A 22,022-nucleotide genomic window follows, 5' to 3' on the forward strand; every position below is an offset into this window, starting at 1 on the left:
GCTTTTGTCATATCAACATATTATATGTTGATTGATATAAAATTTAGCATTTGGAACTACTAAATGTTGTGTTTATGAGACAATATATTGCTTCATAATATTAAGTATTATTATAAAGTTCACTAGGTGCCGTTGTGACTTTGAAAAGATCTAATGGCACCTTCTGTAAAATTGTTTGTCTTATGCTGTTCTAGTCTGCAATGGATGCAATCCTCTTTTGAATTAAAACTAACAGTTATTCATCATTGAAAAAGAATGGCACAAGAGTGGGTAAAGTGTAATATTATTCTTCCAATTTGCAGGCAACGAAAAACTATGAAAAAGCTGTCCAACTCAATTGGAAAAGTCCCTAAGCAAGTATTTTTAGAACTGTGAAATTAAATATTTTTATTCCATTTAAAATTGGAACCCTAAAATCTTACTCATCACAGTTTCGTCCTTTTCTTCTATTCTAGTGTTATCTTCTACTGCCATTTTTCTATCATTAGCTCTTGGATGATTTGCTTGAGAATTTTTGAATACGTTTATGTTTAAAATATTGGTGGCAAATTCATGATAAATATATTTTTTTTCCAGGCATTCAACAACTGGGGACTAGCTCTGCAGGTACTTTTAGTTACCTGGATTCAACTTTGTTTTTCATTCAAGTAGTATTCTCTAGTTTGAGAGCAGTTACACAAAGGTTTTGTTTTGCAATTTATGTGGTTATGCTGGAGCTTTATTTAGTTTCATGTTATAAATGGGCATTTTCAGGAACTCAGTGCAATTGTTCCTGTACGAGAAAAGCAAGCAATTGTGAAAACCGCAATCAATAAGGTACGATAGCTATTTAGTAGCATCGGGTTTGCTTCGATAGATGTACATAAATAAGTTATAATTTTTTTGTCCCATCCATTCTACAAACAAATTGAATAATCTATGCTATTATCCTATATTTGCAGTATGGATTAGCAGAGGACACGTCAAGAACTGGGGGATCAGTCAATGTAAAAGAAGTTTCATCTAATGAATTATTCAGCCAATCTGAAATTTACATTGACAGCATTTCTATTTTGGAGTTTATGGTTGGCTTGGATTGCTCTGCATTTGTTGATGGTTTTCAGTATGGATTATTTTAAGAAAATATAATTTTAGTAATTGTTACAAGGTTTTTTATATTTGAAATTTTGAGCAGAGCCCCGATATTTCTACACTATTCAGAGAGATGAGAGGAGAGACATCACTCAATAGAATTGTACAACTTTGAGAGCAGTATTTGTTGGGTGCTGTTAACAAACCTATCCAATATACTGATGGGGGATCTTTCTTCCAAATTTTGAGGTTTACAGAGGGTTAATTTGTGGAGATATACAAAAGTTTTCATGAGGAATATTTCTTGAAAATAATTAATATTTTTGTTTTATAAAAAATATTTACTCCTACCAATTTCTTCTTGTGTATTTATTGTCGGTTCATTCACAGATGTCATTTCTCATGAACATATGGAGTCATGGCCACAAGAAGCCTTAAACCCCCCAACTCCATGATATTGTCATAAACAGAGTGAAATGATGATATTTTATATTGACATTCGCAACTTCTCAGATAGAAAATGTCATTATTGTTTTGATTTCAACATCTTCTTGTTGTTTTATAATTGTGAGAAAACTTGTGAAATATTCGTATATCTTCATATTCTGTTTTATACTCTGAAAATTCAAAACAATACTAATCAATGAAGGCATGGTTTGTTAGTTAAAATTGGGTTAGTGGTAAACAAATATGTAACATAAAGTATTAATATTTTTTTTTATTTTTAATGCCATGATCAGGTGAAGCATATCTATGATAATATGTATTCTATTTTTATGCAAGCATGCTTTATTTTGCTGCTAACGAACTGGACGGGTACTAGTGCTAGTGGAGTAGACCAAATAGAATTTGGTCTAGTTTCTGATGAAGATCAATGTTTTATTTATTTATTTATTCTTGTGTTTTGCAGGATTATATTATTATTATTATTTTTATTTTTTTTTATAAATGTGCAGGATTATATTATGATGGTAACAATGGGGTTTGGTATTCTTACGATCACCAAACTCAGCAGTATGTCCCCTACTCTGATCAGAGTGACAATAAAACAGCTGGAAAACAAAATGTAAGATAAATTCTATACTTTTATTACTATTATATTCATGATAATTGTACATCTTCTTCATATTATCTAATTTTTTGTAAATAACCTCTTGCAATTCAATGGAAAAAAGACTTACACGGAAACCAAACTTGATGAAGTGCGAGTTGAATGGATTAATTTCGTACTAAAGAATATGAGTTGAAATCTAATGTAAGTATGATATAACTTCCGTTATTTAAATTGCTAATCAACAATTTCTTTAGTTGGTAAGGAATATATAATCACTTCAAGATTTCATTTTAGATTTGTTAATTCTATGTATATTTGGTTTTATGACTTTAAAATATCTGTTCATACATTGAAGATTTTCATTTTGGATTTATTGATTCTATGTATATGTCATATTTATATATGGTAATCCAAGCATTTTATACTAATAATAATCAAAGTTGTTATTCATTTTCTATTGATGCAGTAGATGACGAGTCAGTGTGATGAGAAAATGTTCGATTTTGTCTTTTGTAAGACAAGAACAATCTCTACAAAAAATATTAAGTTTATTCATATACTTCTAGTGGTTTCTGAATTAATTTGTGTTTTTTATTTTTCAAGTCAGAAATTTCTTGGAGAAATGCAAAATATGGTTAAAGAATTCAACAATTTCATTTTTTCAAGTTTTTTTATTTTTTAATATATGTAAGCACAGTTAAAAACTTTTTATTAATTCCTTTGTATATACTTTTAAACATTTAACTTTCATTTATGAAATATATGACGTTATTCCATTCAATATATGGTTGTGATTCAAAATATAGTATATAGTGCGCATTACATTCTTCAAATACATATAACGTGTGATCTTATCTGATTATTAATCACATGTTTTTTAGATATTAATCACACTTAAAATCTGTAAAAGATGTGATCTAAATATTTTTAATCACACTTAAAATGTGTGATCTAAATGTTATTAATCTCACTTAAAATGTGTGATCTAAATATTATTAATCACACTTAAAAGATGCGATCTAAATATTTTTAATCACACTTAAAAGGTGTGATCTAAATGTTATTAATCACACTTAAAATGTGTGATCTAAATATTTTTAATCACACTTAAAAGCTATGATCTAAATATTTTTAATCACACTTAAAATATGTGATTTAAATATTTTTAATCATACTTAAAAGGTGTGATCTAAATGTTATTAATCACACTTAAAATATGTGATTAAAAATGACCCCTTTTAATCACACTCCCAAAGATCACACTTTAACAAAACTAAAAGGTGTGATTAAATAACATACATCACACAAAAAAAGTGTGATTTTTATATGTTTTTGTAGTAGTGTCATTTTACTTTTGTGTATATTTTGTGATGAGGCCTCTCAGAAAGCATTGAGGTAGAAGATCAACAGAGAGCTAGTAATTTGGATGAATTGTAGCAACTTCATATTCTTTTGCTTGTAACTTAGATAAAATTTGATTAGAATAGGGAGAGATTTCAAAAAAACTAGAAAGAACACAATCAATTTGCTGTGAAATTCCATGTGTTCTTTTTTCCTTATCCTCTAAGCATGTAAGTGAAACATAATAAAAACCAAATAAGTGGCAAAATGAGAAAGGGAAACTATTAAACATGGATTGGAAGGCTCACATAATAGGAGATTAATTTATGATTCCTTAAAATGCATCTTTCACGTCATAGAATAAAGAACTAAGATTTCAGTTTTTATAATTGTATTTTCTGTTTGTTCTTGAGTTTGGTCTGAAGTTTCATGATAATGGTAAGAAACTAGCTGAGTAACTAATACAGGGTATTAAGACAGAACTTTAGATTTGATATAATTATGGAAGAAAGAAAGGGATATGAGTTTGGTATCAGTAATTGTTCCATATCTTGTGAAATGTAAATGGATTTTTTCACAATCTATCTTGCCCATGCTTATATGCCCCCCCTAATTGTGAACGGTGTAAATTACTCGTTTTTCTTTTTTCACCCAGAAAAATCATCTTATAATGAAATCTCAACAAGTCCTCTAATCTATATTTCAAAGAATTGAATGAAACTAGTGAATAATTTGAAACATCTTTTAAGTTGAAATGATATATAGGAAAAGGATAGATATGAACAATGCAATTCTTTATTATCAAGCATTAAATTTGCTTTACTAGTGACACATTTCATTGTTATATTGTTTCATTCTTCCTTACAGGAACAATCAAAAGCTAACATATTTGTCTTAATGATACATTTCATTATTATATTGGTCATTCTTTCTTATAGGAGCAATCAAAGGGTAACATCGCGAACAGAGAAAGGATGTATACAAAACACAGGTGTGGTTCTAGGTCAATCCCTGTTAGAGTAGAAAAACTGGTACGTATCCTTGCACTTTAAGAATTAAATGGACCAATATAAGTTATATGAACTTACGGCACATTAATGGGATGCACCATTTGTGAATTAGCCTTAAAATTAATTTTTTGTTCTCATAATCTCGAAAAAAAAGTTTGTTAGAGGGGTAAATTGTATAATTGATCTAATTGTAAATTGATGAGTTACTAATATTTTTAATCTTTTGTATAATTAATTAATTACTAAAGCTTTTAATTTATTTTTTTGCAGATTGGATTGGGGTGACATTTTTGACGTGCAACAATGATCTAATTTGCTTGAATGTTCATTTTTGTTTGATAAGGATACACATACTTTGTGTAGTTGCACTAGTTATTGTTGGATTTTTGGTAAAATTGAACAAGTTATAACTTTTGGATATTTTGTGGATATTTCACTATTTTATTGTATTAGGATGAAATTATTTGTGATGATGAATGGATATTTTCATTTTGTTAATTCGTAAATGTGTTGATAACAGGTTAGGTTAAGTTGTGATGGAATTGTTATATTCAACAGGTTTCAACATGAACAGGGTTATATTTGTTGAACTAAAATTTAGATTTTGATAAAATAAGTATAATATGGAAAAAAATATTATGAAATTATTGACAAAATTTTCCATCCCTAAAGAAGGTTCTTTTGTCTCTTATTTCGCTTAGGTGGATGATTAATTTTGTCATGAATTTTTTATTTCGTCACTAAATGCATTTGTCGTGACAAAAAATATTGTCACATTTTGTCACTATTATCCTCGATGTGTGACGAATTTTTTTTGACATTATTTTATCATTTTTAATGATGAATTTGTTTTTGTCTCTATTGGTAGCTTCTTTGACAAAAAAATTTTGTCTTCGTTTATATTAAACGTGACAAAATTATTTTGTCTCCATTTCTTATATTTATGACAAAATAATTGTGTCTCTAATTTCTCCTTTAATGACAAAATATTTTGTTGCTAATTACTTACAAGTATGTTCCCAACAGAGTGTATTTGAGACAAAAAAATTCATCACAAATTTATCATTTTTAATGATGAATTTGTTTTTGTCTCTATTGGTAGCTTCTTTGACAAAATTTTTTTGTCTTCGTTTATATTAAACGTGACAAAATTATTTCGTCTCTATTTCTTATATTTATGACAAAATATTTTTGTCTCTAATTTCTTCTTTTAATGACATAATATTTTGTCGCTAATTACTTACAAGTATGTTTCCAACAGAGTGTATTAGAGACAAAAAAATTGGTCACAAATTTATCATTTTTAATGATGAATTTGTTTTTATCTCTATTGGTAGCTTCTTTGACAAAAAAATTTCGTCATCGTTTATATTAAGCGTGACAAAATTATTTCGTCTTTATTTCTTATATTTATGACGAAATACTTTTGTCTCTAATTTCTTCCTTTAATGACAAAATATTTTGTCGCTAATTACTTACAAGTATGTTCCCAACAGAGCATATTGGAGACAAAAAAATTCGTCACAAATTTATCATTTTCAATGACGAAATTGTTTTTTCGTCTCTACGACCCTTTAGCGACGAGGCTTTGGCGACAAAACGAGTGACGAAAAATTTTTGTCGTAATTAGTTTGGGTGACGAAATATATATATTTTGGGACAAATTTGTTTCGTCTTTAAATCCCAAATTTGTTGTAGTGTGAACAGGTTACCAATTTGTAAAACTCATATCATTACGCGTTACTACTGACAGTGGTGACGACATTGCTTACATGAAAACCAATTTTAATATATTTGTTTATTGTAATTTTCCAAATAATTTGAGTCAATGAAAGGAAAGCAAACTAATTGACAGAGTGCCACTCTTGTAGGTTTCGCATCAGACATAATGAATCTGTGGGATGGAAGCAACAATGACGGAATAAGGGAAATGTTTAATCAAATGGCGGTCCAAGTGCAACAAGAACACAACTGCACATTTCTACAACCATGCCAGTATGCGACAAAATGGTACGCAAAACACATGGCCAAAACGCCATGTCGCAATTCTATACTGACCAGGAATGCATGGATATCCAAACTATATGCGGGCCATATGGGGCGATTTGAGGAAAATATTTGCATGCCAAAAGAAGTTTTTGTCGCCTTGTGTGAGACATTAGTAAATGATTTTGGGTTACAAGTCCCGCAACGTCCACATGGCTTAGCTGTTGAAAAAAACGTTGCAATGTTTATCTATGTGTTGAAAGGGAAGCAAAATCGGGAAATTCAAGAACGGTTCTAACATTCGGGGGAGACTGTGTCTCGGCACGTGCATAACGTATTAACTTCCATGAAAGCGTTCACTGTAGTTCATTGCCGCCCCACATACAGTCAGCATCATATACATTCATACGTGCGGTCTAGACGGAAATACCTACCATTCAAGGTACTACTGAAAACCATTATTGACATATAAATAAAGAATGTCAGTTATTTTGTTTTTATTATTAACTGAAGGTGACGTATAGGAAAAACCAAACACTTGTTACCTGTTTAAGCAACAAAAGAAGTGGGTTGTTTGCAGGATTGCATTGGCGCAATAGACGGAACACATGTAAGTGCATGGGTTACGGGACCAAATGCGGCAACATATTTCGGTAGGAAATACTGTCACACGCAAAATATCATGGCCGCAGTGGATTTTGACATGTGTTTCATATTCATTTCGTGCGGATGGGAAGGAAGTATGCATGATAGTCACATATTCAACGAGATACTAACGAATGACAATATGCCATTCCCACATCCTGACGAAGGTAACACATGGCCATGAATTAGATTTATAGGGCTATACATTTTTTTTCGGAAATAGCTTTACTTGAAAATGAAGCACAATGTTTGCTTTTCGTGTCATACATTGTTGTCATATCTGCAGGCAAATATTATCTTGTCGATTTTGGCTATCCAAACCGGATAGGTTACTTAGCACCATTCAAAAGCCACCGTTACCACCAACAAGAATTCCGACGTATTGCTCGGAACACAATGGCAAACACGCCAAGGGAATTATTTAACAAAGTTCACTCGTCATTACGCAGTGTGGTGGAACGCACTTTTGGTGTTTGGAACAATCGATAGGGGTTTATTCGAGACATGCCCCGCTATGACTTTGCAAATGTGCAAGTTCAGTTAGTAGGTGCGTCAATGGCATTACATAATTATATACGGCGAAATACAGGTAATCCAACAACTGTTCACCCAATCTGTGACGAGAAAGAGGCAATAACAATAGTAAATGCCATACCAGAAGTTGAATATGACGAGGATGGTTTAATGGTTAGGGATGAGGACCCACATATGGCATTGGTGCGCCTTTGCATACGTGACAAATTATATTACATGCATAATAACGGAATGTTAGGAAATATATAATAGTCGACATAATTTTCGTAGGGTTGGAACATTGGTAACACATGTGGAACAGACTGTATTCAAAAATATCATCATGTACAATATGTATGTGTTTATACGAGAATATACCCACTTCCAGTTGGTGACGTGCCTAACTCTGAAAAATCAAAAACCATAGAGAAAAGCCAGTTCGAAAAAGAAAACAAAAATAGGCCTCATCCAAAAGTAAAAGGAATATATAAAAAAAAAAAACAGAAATTAGCATTTGCCACGTAATTTACAAATAAATAAAACACATGAAAATCCATTTTTGAAAAATAAAAACAAATTAAATTGAGTGAATAAAAAAATGACAAAATCGTAAATTAAAAACAAAATAACGAGAAAATATGCCTCATTGAAACAAAATAAATAAAAAATAAAATATAAATTACCATTCGCCACGTAATTTACAAATAAATGAAACACATAAAAAAAATAAAAAACCCAAAAATAAAAAAATAAAAAACAAAAAAACTTCAACAAAATACGTCAAATCCAAACCCAAAATAAAAAATATATATATATATTTTACCAAAATAAGCCAAAATAAAACCCAAAATAAAAAAATAAAAAAATTTCAAAAAAATACGCTAAATCCAAACCAAAAAAAAAAAAATTATTTTACCAAAATAAGCCAAAATAAAACCCAAAATAAAAAAATAAAAAAATTGAAATTTAAACAAAATACATCAAATTCAAACCAAAAATACAAAAAAATAAATAAATATTTTACCAAAATAAAATAAAACCCAAAATAAAAATATAAAAAATAAAAAAATTTAAACAAAATAGGCCAAATCAAACCCCCCCAAAAAAAAAGTTAGCTTAAAAACGCCAAATCCAAATTGAAAATAAGAAAAAAATTTAAAAAAAAAAAAAAAAAAAAAAACACACACAACAAGAAGTTCGGACAGTTAGAAAGCTGACGTGGACGTCAAATATATTTTAATTACAAGTATAAATCTTATCAAGGGTATTTTAATAAATTCATAAGAAGATATCTCACTAAAAAAATTTAAAAAAACTGTCCTCAAATCAAACCTTTTAACCCCAAAAGAAAAATTATCAAAAAAATCAAAAAGTCGCAAACGGAGGCTACCAATCTCCCACTGATAGTCACTGATAGTCGCATAACAAATCTCTCACTGATAATCACATAACTCAAATAGATCACCCAAACAACCCCTTAGCGTCTATTTTCTTCGTCGGCGGGGTTTCCAGACATAGGTTAGCTTTGACGGTGATCGATGAGGATGCAATCTAGGGTTTTGTTTGGTAAACTTGATATGCCCTAGAATATCGATCTATGGCTTGAAAGGTGACCTAGTTTGCAATTCAATTGTTCAATTTACTTCTTTTGATGTTGTAATAGCTTTTTCTCTGATTCTTGTTTGTAAATTTGAGTTGAAATCGTAATTGAAGATTCTGGCAAAATTGCAGATCATTTTTTCAAGAATGGGTGAAGTTCCATCTCTGTATACTTTATGTATGGTTGCAATTAAGAAAGAAATTCTTAGCGGTAATTTTTCGAATGACTATTCTCTCTCTTTTTCTCTCATTTTATATTTTATTTAATTTTATTTTTCTTAAAATATGGTTGCAGATGATGATACTCTTCCACCGCATGTATATGAAATTCCATCGGATTTATTTGATAGCTTGCTGACATTTTTACCTCCATTGGCCTTGCAAAAGATACAAGAACAAATGTCAGTTTAAAAAACTCACTCTAATTTCCTCACTTAATTACATATACTAGTTTTTGTAAAGATAAAATTGATTCATTTATACATCTGTGTACATGAGTTTTATATTTGTTTGGAATTGTGTCACAGGTTTTTAATTTAAATTAGAATGGATGTGATTTTATTTATTTAGGTGTTATGACTTTGCACTGCTAACATTTAGTCACTAAAGTTCATCAGTTTTAAGATTTTTTTTCCCTCAACCATAAAGTTTGTATTGTTTTTCATAAAGAGATTCTGGCTTTGTGGACCATTTAGTCATTAAATCTGCTGAATGTACAATTTGAAGGGTTCTACAATTTAAGTATTTCATATGGATGTCCTAAATTAATCGTGTAGGAGAGGCCACGTAGTGGTTTAGCAGTTGTGTCTGTTATGTTGCTACCATATACAAGCTTGGTTTAGTAGTTTTGTCTGATGTAGTTTTGCAGCTGGTCAACATTTTTAAATCTCATGCTACACGTCCTGTGCTTGGTTCCTATTACTTACCTTCTGACTTTGTTTGTGGAATATTGGCTAAAGGGCTCCACTTATTTTCTTTTCTTGTTTAACCGGGTAACGTATATTCACTTATTTTTCTTGCATTCTAATTTTGTCTTCCTGTTCTAATCAAAACACTTAAAGATTGAACAGGGAGAGACACTTTCAGTGTATTTGTTCTTATCTTGGGATTAAGAAGCTCCAATGGGTGGCATTTTCTTTCTTTCCTTTTCATGTTAAATCTTTTGAAATTATTGACTACTTTGACTGTTCGAGCAAGTTTTTCATAAGTGGTGACTTCATCAGTCTTGGAATCATAATTGAAACACATACAAGTAATTTAATTTGCATATAGTACTTTTCAAATACTTCTCAGTGGCTCTTGTTACTCTGAAACTCATGCTGATTCAAAGCCCTTGTGTTTGAGTTAATCATTTTTCACTTTCTCTATCTTCGTGGTTTAATGCGGTCATCCCCATATACTTCAAAAGAAGTAGTGAAAAATGTGAAGCTATTCTAATAAGACAACTTAATTCTTCTTTGTGCAGGCCATTTAAGAACTGGCATGATAGTGAATCTGCAAATGATTGCTTTGGAAATCAGAGAAAACGCAAAAGGTTTGAAAGAAAAGGTGTATTCAATCACCAACTGTACATTCAACAGGTCTAATTATAGAGTTAATGTTTTTGCAGATATTTGAACTTTGATGCAGTGTGGAGAACGTTATATAAGTCACGGTGGCCTGGTCCTGCCAGGCAGAACCGAGCAGTAAATTGGTTGTCAAAACAAGTTGTAGAAGAATGTAAATTGACAAATGACTGGCAACGGATGTACTGGGAAGCACATTTACAGAAGTAGGCCGGTTTGATTTGATTGAAATATTAGAGATTATCAGCTTGTTTGGTATCATAACTCAGGATTCACTTTTCAGAAAATTGAAGGTTTTATTTGGTAAAGCTTTTGAAAGTTTATTCCACCCCTTTGTTTGAGTGTAGTGTTTGGTTAGCGCTTTCAAAATTGATTCCACACCCACTTTTCAAAACACGTCTACCCGGTCATCCCCCGGACGTCCCCCAGACGTCCGGCCAATTGACCGAATAGTGTTAATTTTTTTTTTTTTTGCACCTGTTATTTTATATTTAAAATAAAAAATGTTTTTGGAATTTTTTAATTTTTTTTGAGTTTTGAATAGAATTTTGGGTTGTGTGTTTGGTTATGAGTTGTAAGTTTTTGAATCAAATATCATATGTCACATCATTCATTTCAAACTCATTTCAAAATTCATAACCAAACAAATTTTTCACACTCAAATCATAATTTCAAAACTCACAAACTTAAAATACAACTTTATTTTCAAATCATAATTCTAAAACTCTACCGAACGCTACCGAAATTTTTTGTTTTCCATGTTTTTTTGTTTTCGCTGATCTTTTTAATATTTTAAGCAATTTTTTTAATTTTTAGGTACACCTAGCATAAACACACTTAAAAAGTATAATATTTATAAAAAAAATCTTTAAAAAATTCACTAAATAGCAAAAATGCAAAAAAAAAAAAAAAAAAAAAATGAAAATTCAATATATTTTTCGTATTATGTATTTATTGATTTTTTAAAGTATGTTTTTACAAATATTTTACTTTTTAAATACATCTAAGTAAGGTGCATCTAAAAAAATAAAAAAATTGCTTAAAATTATAAAAATATTTACTAAAAACAAAAAAACATGAAAAACAAAAAACTCAATTTTCAAAAAATTGAATTAAAAGAATTGAAACCAAAACACTTACTTTTCATTACATTCACTCTTTTCTCAGCACTTTTGTTATGTTGACCTGAAAAACAGTTGCCTAGATGAAGCAGCAGAGATAGTTTTGCTCCCAACTTTTGATGGTTGTATTGGTGAAGTAAGAATTCCAGGTAAGGTGGTGCTTGCTTTAATATTATATTTGCTCTTTTAAAAAAAGGGCAAAAATATTTTTATTCCTGTGGTTTGACCCCAAAGCACTTCACCCCAATATCATTTAAAAATATGTAAGTCACCCTCACACGTGTTCAGTCTAAAGTGGAAAGTTAACGTTGCTAACAGAAAATGCAAAGACATTTATACCCATCCCACTGCATCTTGTCTTCCCCTCTCTCTACTGCGTCATCACCTCCACCGCCATATTCAACCCACCTCACCCAGATTCATTCACCCCAATAGCATCACCCATGACTAAACAGTATACCTATACCCATAGATATACATATAGATTTTGACATTTAATACACAACACATTCATTTTGGTGCTTGTCACAACTGTTGTTGACTCCTAACAGTAAATGGGAAACAAAAAAAAAAAATTTGAAAACTTGCAGATCTGCGACATTCTATATGGAGGGGTGGCGGTTGGAGATCTGCGACATTCTGTATTGGGGGGGGGGGGGGGGGAAGGTTACATGAGAGTGGGTGCCAGGGTGGAGGGCTTAGGAGGGAGGGAGGGCATGGCAAGGGGTGGCGGCAGTGGCAATGGTGGTGAGTGGATTAGGGTTAATGTTAAAGGTTTTTAGGTTAGGGTTTTGAAATGGGAAGATGAAAAAAAGGCAAAATTGTCTTTTCACTCTGGAGTTTGACTTCAATTTTTTATTTTTTTTATGCCAACTCTCAAAATAGGGTGTGCGGCACAATTTTTGTCAATTTTGAAGAAATTAGTTATGGTAGGGAGGTCAAGTGCAAAATGAGTCAAAACCACATTAGGGGTTTTGTATACATTTAAATGTCAAGGGGTAAGTGCTTTAGGCCAAAACCATAAGGGGTTAAAAAGGATTTAGCGAGCTTGAACAATCTTTTTAACCTACTTTGCTCAAGCATACACACACACACACACATATATATATATATGCGCAATGTTATATATAGACACATCTATTTTATATTATTTTATATGTGCCTGTGTAAATCATATGAGTGGAAATTATTTTTGGCCAAAGAGGAACTTTAGAAGAGCTTCTCGCAGGTTCCCTCTTTTCTCTTTCTAAGCATACCAAATGGAAGAAAGGAGGACATCTTCTCTCTGACAAACACTTCACAAAAATCTTGAATTTCATGTAGTTCTTGATCTGCGCAGATACCATCCTAAAACCCATTGGTTATGAAGAACCGACGAGTTGTTTTAGAGGTGACTACTCAAAGTTGTCTTACCACTGTCAACAGTTTGGTTGCTATGCCAGGTAACATATCATTTCAGTTTTGGTAACGGAGCGTAAACCTATCATAAACAATGTAATTTGTAACCATTTTAGTGAACTTAGTTGCACAGTATGTTGTACCATGCCATTTACCCTTGTTCACCTGCAAACCTTTTCTACTTTGCTGGTTTTTTTGGGTTCTTGAAGAGTTAGGTTGTTGCAACATGTTTTTCTGTCATGCAGATGTCTGAGACTTCAAAGTGTACTCTGTGTTGCAGAAACATGTGTAAGTTACACATCCTATAGATGGGAGAAAATCCTGGTCAAACAATGTTGTGTTAGTTCGTCTCTTGTGGTTATGTCTCTTAAATCAATTTGAATATGATTTTATGTCAGCACTTCTGCATAATTACAAAAAGCAGAAAGTGTTTACTCTTGTGTCTGATGTCAAAGTCTATTCTGTCAGATTAGGTGTATCTGAAGTAATTAATGCAGTTTGCTACTTAAATCTGTTTTTCTACTTACTCTACATATATAGGGTTTTTTTCCCAATTCATCTTTCAGAAACTCAATTTTTGAGCATCTTTGTGAACTAAACTGGGCGTAGTTTAGTTTATTTTATCTGAAGTTTTCCATTGTCAACGAGCACCAAGCATTTTGTGTCTATTTTGATAAAAGCCTGCTTACCTTTTGATTCAGTTATGTTTATATATTTATCTTCTTTCTAATCTATTATTTGGCAAAGGATGACTACAAAAGCTATAGGATGAACCAAATGATCATAAGTTTTCAATGATTAATTGAAGATCTAGGAAGGACAAACATTATAGGTCAATAAAAATTCATGTTTCTAGTTTTCTTGTTCCTGCTGGAAGCAACCTTCTGCACATTTTAATAAATGCATAATGATGTCAGAAATTTAAAATGCCAACTTGATAAACAACAGTTGCTTTAGAATAATATGTGGCACATAATACATAAGAAAATGTCCCTTTAGTTATGCCTGTTCCTGCCTTGTATACAATCTATAGCTTTCCACTTATTAGGTATTCACAATTCTGTGTGTCGTGGAACATTAAAAATTCAAAGTTATTACATACTTCTATGTTCCGACTTGTTCACTTGAATATCACTTCTGCGGTTATTAGAAAATCATATATTCAATTGACAACCGAGAATTATTATCTTAGAATAAGTTGTCTGTTTTGCCTTTTCTGGTTTTGATTTTTTGTCCAATGAAGATCATAAAGTGGGCATTTCTCTAGTATTTGTAAAAAATTGAAGTAAATTGGGACAACGTTGCATGCTCGAAGTACTACATTTTGGTATTATAATACCGGAAGAAAGTATTTTGCTGCTTCTGCTTCTCAGTTTTTATGTTCCTGCTGTAATTCAGATTTGGACAAGAATCTTTTATACTCTACAGAATTAAAATGTTTTAACTTTTTTAATATTGCCAAGTGGAGTTGAAACTCGGTTAATTTCTGAAAAGATTTTTGAAATGATTCGAATAAAAATTTAATTTTAATCGACTTGAATGAATTGTTTTAGGAGTCTTTCAGAGAAGGTATAGCTTCGGATTTTTTTTTTTTTCGGTAAAAGCTTTGGAAATTAATGTTTATTATAACTTTGGCCGTTAATTTACACCACCTCTCTTTCTGTATCTCTAATTACTATTCTTTTGCAGCATTTATTGAGGACCAGTAACCTGCAAGGCCTGGAACTACGGTGGATTAAGTCCAAAAAGCATGTAAGCCTAGGCTATTTTTTTTTATTGATATATATATATATCGGCAGATTTGTGTGGTGAAATTAAGAACTTCTGGAATAAAGAAATAAAATTAAGTGACTTTTAACAACTGAAACAAGCACAATGGTAAACAATGAGAAGGAACTAGGAATCTTGAAGCTGTTTCTGGTTTGCTGAGCGACCTCAAAACAAAAAGAGCCAACTAGCCCATGCATACTTGTGGTTAGTGGCCCATTTGTGTATGATTATGAATCTTTGCCATGGTTTTTTGTTTGTCAGTTCTCTGTCCTCCAACAATCTTAAATACGCATATCTCTTTCTTTTCAGTACCTGCTGACTCTATTCTGCGGAATAACCAATTGAAGGTTTCCAGAATGGTGTGAAAAATGATGCTTTGTTTTGTTTTTGTTCTTAAACCTGTGAGTTTGAAACACCAATAGGCAAAATGGTTTCAATGTAAGAAGGGCGTTTTTTGCAGCCCCTTTATCCTTTTTTCAATTCAGCATGTAGTTTATTATGCCTATATAATAATAAAGGAAAGAATTAGCATTCTACAATTGCTTAAATTTTATTATTGTGGTTATGCATGTCTCGGAATTTGCTAAATGAATTAATCTATACATTATATAAATGTTGAGAGGGGAAGGGGGTGCGATGAGTTCTTTGGCTCCGTCACTATGATCTCAGCTGGGCTTGTTCAGTGTTGGTAGAGGTTCTTCATGGTGAACTATGATCGTATGCTTGTTTAGTGATGCCGTTTGGGATCTGGTTTGGTCAAGGTTTGCCGTCGTCACCACAGGGGGCAGTTTTGTGGTGATGAAATTGGGTGAGAGTAGGGTTTTTATCCCTAAAAAAGAAAAGGGGGGGGGGGGGGTGTTGCCATTATGTGGCTAAGGTTTTTGCAGAATTTGGCAATGGGCATTTGCAAGGCCTAGAGGCATTCATAAATAGATCACCGAGGTCTCATCATGAGAAGGACGATCAGAAGATCCTTAACATTGATAACTTGATTCTTATATGCCAATAAAGTTTGTTTCATATGTCATAAAAGAATTAAATAATTTTGGACAGTAAAGAAAAGCAGAACTATTTAGGGGTTGTTTGGGATGTTCTAAATAAGTGCACTTTTTGACTTTTTATGAAATATGGGTTGGATTTGAAGTGATGTGGTAGAGAGGTGATGTGACTTAAATAAGATGATGTGACTTAAATAGGATAGTAACTTTTTGACTTTTTCAAAGGATGCCAAACTTAGCCTTAATGTCAACGGCATTCAAAATTCCCTTTGATCATACGTTTTCAATTGTTTAAATGAATTTGGTTAACTTGATTGCTGTCTTCCGACTGATGATTTTATTGTTTACCATGTAAATCTCACAGGTTGAAGGATTATGCAAACTTTTGAACCAGAACAGAGGAACATTAAAATCACTTGAATTTATTCACTGCAAGCTTTCTTCCACTTTTGTGAATACAATTTGTGATTCTCTGCACGTGAAGGATCTTCAAACACATGTAATAGAACACTTCTCAATCAAGACATCAAGCTTTCTTGAAACCAATCAGTTTTCATTGCCTATTGGACTAGCATCTTTTTTATCATCGGGAAGGTTTGTCTGGGTACTCTCATTTTTTGGCTTTGGTGTCTCTCAACTTTGGTCATGTATTTGGAAGTTTTAATTGCTTGAGTGGGGAGTCATATTCGATTTGCTAGGTTGATGATAATTCGCATTCAAGTTGATTACTTTTGTGAGGAAACACTCTTCCTGCTGGGCTAATTCTCTTCTTTATATGAGAATACAGCAACAAAATAGCTTAGCGGAATAAATTGTTTCTCTGTATGGTCGTCAATGTATATTACAACCTTACGAGCATAAAACAAAGTTCCAGTTTCATATTGTCCTAAGCTTGATATAACATTTTTGCTAATGTAGTCCACGGCTGACTGAACTTCGCATGACAGCAAGCATGCTCTCTTTCTTTTTCTTTTTTTTTTTAAAAAAATAATAAATTTCAAGAATTATTCATTATCATTTGAAGATTTTATTGCAGAAATGTTCAATTTCTAATTCCCAGCAATCCATTAGAGCTGCTTTCAACTTGGGGGGAGCATGATACAATTGTTTTTCTGAAGAAAAAGTTGGAGATTGTGCCCCCTTGGCATGTTCTCTAATAAAATTTTCTTTGATTTTTATTATAAAAAAAAATGTGAAACTTTTAAGGATTATGTAGCAGGGTATATATGTTTATTCAAATAGGGTAGCTTTTCCATCGCATAAAGCATCAAATGGCATATCTAATGTAGTGGATTTAGCGTCACAAATTACAGAAGGATTCATTTGTTAAATATTTTTATTTCTGCTTTTTTACCAGTTTGGCATAATACTACTGGAGTTTAAGAACTTCAAGGTTGGTCAGGATTTGTGGTACTTTTAGGGATTGAATAGGTTTAAAGACGCAGTGTAAAACCAGTAATGTAGGGCTTGGAGAACTAGTGATACTCGTTGGTTTCAAGAGAGGGTTTTGTTATCACTAGAGTCATCGAGAGAGGGGCAAAAAGGATAAAGATGAAGACCAAATCAAGGACAGTGGTTAACAGCGTGTATGGGGAGACAACCAAGATCAGCTTAACCATCCAAATTCTAGAAATAGCACCCTTCACTTTTCTGCATATTGTGGTTTTCTCTTCCAGTGCCTTATGCAGTGCAGTTCTGCTGGTTCAGTGAGAACCTGAACATGTGATATGTGCCTAAGCTTCGTTAAACTATATATGTCATCATGGACATCAGGTTGCATTTCACTTGGTCAGAGGAGTTTTTGCAACTACTAAAGCTCATCACATTTTGGTGGCAGGTCCTTGTCTTCGGTAAGCTTCTGTGACAACCATTTTGGTCAGAATTTTGCAAAAATGGTTTTTAGTACCCTCCTTGACACTGCATCTGGTATATCCGTCCTGGACCTTTCAGAAAACAATGTGAGTAATGCATTTTATTTAATGTTCTATTGAGTTTTTTATTACAACAATAAACCAATATAAAACTTTATTGCAATATTGCAGATTTCTGGCTGGCTTTCTCATTTTAGATGGAGATCCTCAAGTTGCTCCCAGTCTCCTTCAGGAATAGGAAAGTCATTGCAATCATTAAGTGTGCTCAATCTAAGGTATTCCCCATTGATGTATAATCTCTGTGTCTTCTGTGGACAATGAACTCATGGGATTATTGTGAATAGACTTGTGAACAACAGAATGCATAATGAAGGGCTTTCATTTATAAAATAATTGTGGCATGAATGCCCTTCGTGTCCCCCTGATGCTCATGATTCTATTTTATAACTATGAGTTAGAAACCTAGGAAATAAAGAATGCAAACTTCTTCTTGCAAATCCAATTTCAACTTCAGGGGATTTTTTCTTCTGTTTCAAACATTGTTAGTGCATGACAAGGTTACTTCTTTGTTTTCAGGGGGAATAATCTACACAAAGATGATTCAGAGAGTCTTAAAAATGCCTTGGCTCATATGCCTACCTTAAAAATTCTGGATATAAGTGACAATCCTCTTGAGGACGAGGGAATCAAGTTAGTTTGAGTTTTCATTCCTCATATATTTTAATGAAAATAGTGATATGTTCTTTTTTGTTGTTGTGTTGGGACAAGGTTTTGTCCAGTTCAGTCAGTCTTACAACTTGTTCTGGACTTTTCAGGAGTTTAATCCCCTACTTTGTTGAGATGTCTGAAAGGGACTCTCACTTTGCTGATTTGAAAGTGGAAAATTGCGAGCTTTCATGTAATGGAGTGAGTCAACTTGTAGGTGTTCTTTCAACTTTAAAGAGGCCACTGGATTCTCTATCTATTGGAGAAAATGGCCTTGGCAGGTTAGTCTGGCTTATGTGGTTTCATTCTACAGAGTTTAGACTTCCACTCTTGTTATTTCATTTCCAGATGTATTGGTTCTGATATTGCTGTCCTCCAGCAAAGTTGGAGCACCTTTGGGAAAATTTTTGGGCACAGGTATTCAAGCACTGGATATTGAAGATATTGGGCTGGGTTCATCTGGCTTTCTGGAACTACAGAAAGAAATAGGAGAAGATTTGAAGCTTGCCTACATCAACATGAGGTTCTACTCATGCCTAGACTTTTTCAGAACTTGTGTTGTAGCTTATTTCTGAAACATATACTTGTTGATTAATATTGTATAGTAAAAACCGCGGAGGGATTGGATCTGCAAAGTTCTTGACAACACTCATTCCACGGGCTCCAGAACTTGTTGCAGTCAATGCAGGCTATAATTTTATGCCTTCTGAATCCTTGTCAATAATATGCTCTACCCTGAAAGTTGCAAAAGGTACATGTTTCAAATATGGAGTGTTTTTTATTTTTGTATATATATTAACAATGCTGGGCCCATTAAATTCTAGAGTGATGTTGATCTTGATGTCAAAATTTTATAATAATTTGAGAGCATTAAGATTAATTAATTGCTCTTATTTTTTTACAAATTGATTACATTTACTTTTTCTCAAACAGGCACCTTTTGTGCTGATTGTAAATCATTCATCTTGGTTTATTTTGTCATGTTATTTAAGATCATACATTTATTGCTTATAAATGTATGCTGTTTAAAAGAATTTGCTCATATAAAAATGATGTGACTGGACACCACCATCTCAGGAGTTTAACCTTTTAAAACTTATCCTCCTTAACATAGGTAGAAATTACATCTCAAATTAAATCTTTTAAACAGTTACATGTTACACCTTAAATCGATTCTCTTAACCTTGAAAGTAGAAAAAATCCCAATATATGCATGTATTAAATAAAACCTCTTAATATGGACTCTAAATACTTATTTGAATGTTGTGTTACCTGCTTGTGGTTTCTACAAATTAAGCCTTCAAAATATGTCTTGAGGTGTCATCTGCTTATCATCGGACTTGTAAGGTTGCATCTCCGTCTTAAATTCCAGTTGCACAATAAGCTGACTGATGCTTATCATGTTTCAAAATGCTTGTGAAGGCATTCTCAGACATATTAAAGTATAATTACATTTCCTTTACTTGGCATTGAAGGTGTGTAGTCATCCTTTAATATGGGACTTTCAATTTTTATTTTTTTTTAAATGAAATCCAATTTGTGATCACAATTGCATAGAGAGAGATTAATACTAGAATGTTAGGAAAATAAAATATTAAATTTTCCATATATGTCGTGTATGGAATATTGGGATTTGACCTCATTGTACTTGGTATTATCTAGGGAAACTTAAACATGTAGACTTGACTGGAAATAATTGGCATGATCAATCTGCTGTTGCTTCTATGCTGGATGAGTTTCAAATCAATGGAAAGCCCATTTTTGTATTCCCATCATTGCCTGCTTCAAATGCACCCTATGATGACGAGCCTTAGGTGTTTTCTGATGCTTCCTGGACCATGGTTATGCAGCAGATTACTATCTATTGAAGTTGGTGAAGCCATATAGGTACCTAGGACAAATGTTGTGTTTAACAAGCTTATTGAACCTTTTTCCTGTATCATGCTTATAGTATATGTTTTTGTTGTTGTTGTTGTTGTTTTTGGCTTTTCGCTTTGTACCTTTGACAGTTCATATAGCATGCTGCTCATCTACTTTTCTGATTTGTTTAATTATTAGGGAGAGATTTGTTTTTGGTACATTGGAGGAGGTCGTAGTTTGGGAAGGGGGAAATCTTACAATTGGCATGACTTGAACCCTTGGTCTCATAGTGAAACCCCAATTGGTTAAATATTAAGCGGAGGTTTCAACGAATTGTTTTCTGTTCAAGAGTCTCTATGTTTAGTGGGGAATATTCTGTGTATACACCTTTCTTATAATATGAAAGAAATTCTTTTTTTGTATGTTGTATAGCTAGAATTGTCCATTTCATTCAGTAGTTCGCGTGATAGCGCAACTTAAATGTCGGATGCTTTACCCTCAATTACTGATTAAATGGCTATGGGGTTACTTCTCTGATGCACCACTCTTTGTGAACAACACAACTGTCAATTCCTCAAATTGTATCAAGGATATGCCGAAATTTGGTTACATTACAAGGCTATAGTTAGGTTGATCAAAAAATAAAAAACAAAAAATCGCAAATTTATGGTCAGTCTGGTTACACCAACATTATCAAAGGCCCTCTAGGTAGCTTCTATAAGCAGTAAGAACTTGAAACTTAGAAATCGAGCAGGAATATGCAATTTTAGTATTTATACTGGATCACCTGTAATCTAGGGAATAATATAAGTTGCAGAATCCTGCAAGGGTTTTGTCACTTCGAATTGTTGTTCTGTAAAAGATGCAGATATTTCTGTTCAAAATACCTGAGGTGCCTTCTTTTATGGAATCATTTTCGTGGTGGTTATCTCATATTGCTGTGTGAAAGCTTGTTTGATACAGACTAAGCCTACTGCTCTAATTGCTATTAGAACTAACTTTTGGTGGAAGTGTATGCGTGCCCAACCTATCTTCGGTGATAGTTGCTCTCTTTGCTTTTTCATTCTTCTTCTCTGTCCCTCTGATTTTGCTTTTTCATTTTGTGGTATGCATGTAGGGTGAAAAGATCTGGCTGAGCCTGTCAGGATAAAGTATTAATTATTATTTTTTATATTATAGTATGAGACTTAAGTATTGATCAATTTAGGTTGGGAAACTCATTCCTTCCAGAAATATATATTAGCTTCTTTGGCAGTTTCACTAGTCCTTGCATCGTTCTCACTTGGGCTTCTTGTGATTCTAGCCTTAGTAGTCTTGTTACTGTTTACCCATTTTTCGACTGCAAATTAAACTCCAAAAATGAGGCATGGACTTGAAAAGGAATTTTGTGGGAAATGTGACTCTACGACCTGTGGAAAGGCTTCATAGCAGTAGTAGGGGTGTTTAAGACCGGAGCTTTTGGTAGTGCTAGCTGGAATGTAAGTGAATGAATCCCATTCCCATAGTCCCCAAGCC

The 22,022-nt window shown here is 32.6% G+C and overlaps 1 protein-coding gene and 1 long non-coding RNA gene across 5 annotated transcripts; both read left to right on the forward strand.

Annotated features, from left to right (window-relative positions):
- The first annotated feature begins 2,005 nt into the window (after positions 1 to 2,005).
- Positions 2,006 to 5,006, forward strand: LOC145807594 (uncharacterized). Of its 2 annotated transcripts, XR_014350835.1 has the most exons (3): positions 2,006 to 2,137; positions 4,405 to 4,497; positions 4,747 to 5,006. It is a non-coding gene; the product is annotated as an uncharacterized LOC145807594 (long non-coding RNA). The 2 variants fall into 2 exon arrangements; XR_014350834.1 differs by lacking the exon at positions 2,006 to 2,137 and having other exon boundaries at positions 4,367 to 4,497.
- Positions 5,007 to 8,900: 3,894 nt separating this feature from the next.
- Positions 8,901 to 20,929, forward strand: LOC114268248 (RNI-like superfamily protein). 3 transcript variants are annotated; one of them, XR_003631195.2, is made up of 18 exons: positions 8,901 to 9,229; positions 9,352 to 9,430; positions 9,515 to 9,620; positions 10,685 to 10,753; positions 10,829 to 10,990; positions 11,981 to 12,054; positions 13,245 to 13,347; positions 13,549 to 13,591; positions 14,993 to 15,055; positions 16,436 to 16,665; positions 17,909 to 18,029; positions 18,114 to 18,217; positions 18,519 to 18,632; positions 18,758 to 18,928; positions 19,027 to 19,170; positions 19,253 to 19,398; positions 20,310 to 20,534; positions 20,706 to 20,929. XR_003631195.2 is itself a non-coding variant. In XM_028209387.2 (17 exons), exons 2-17 carry the CDS (start codon positions 9,367 to 9,369, stop codon positions 20,459 to 20,461), a joined length of 1,866 nt encoding a protein of 621 aa, XP_028065188.2. In that variant the 5' UTR covers positions 8,949 to 9,229; positions 9,352 to 9,366; the 3' UTR covers positions 20,462 to 20,929. The 3 variants fall into 3 exon arrangements, 2 of the variants coding, with proteins under 2 accessions (XP_028065188.2, XP_028065189.2); XM_028209387.2 differs by having other exon boundaries at positions 8,949 to 9,229; positions 20,310 to 20,929; XM_028209388.2 differs by lacking the exon at positions 20,310 to 20,534 and having other exon boundaries at positions 8,958 to 9,229.
- The last annotated feature ends 1,093 nt before the right edge of the window (positions 20,930 to 22,022 follow it).

This window comes from Camellia sinensis, chromosome 14, assembly GCF_055761805.1.
Source record: "Camellia sinensis isolate YWXY chromosome 14, ASM5576180v1, whole genome shotgun sequence".
Lineage (NCBI taxonomy): Eukaryota > Viridiplantae > Streptophyta > Magnoliopsida > Ericales > Theaceae > Camellia > Camellia sinensis.

Coding starts and splice junctions, on each gene's coding strand:
- LOC114268248 (XM_028209387.2), top strand. CDS start 9,367: ATGGGTGAAGTTCCATCTCTGTATACTTTATGTATGGTTGCAATTAAG. Junction 9,431..9,514: donor TAAGAAAGAAATTCTTAGCG/GTAATTTTTCGA, acceptor ATATGGTTGCAG/ATGATGATACTCTTCCACCG. Junction 12,055..13,244: donor TGGTGAAGTAAGAATTCCAG/GTAAGGTGGTGC, acceptor TGATCTGCGCAG/ATACCATCCTAAAACCCATT.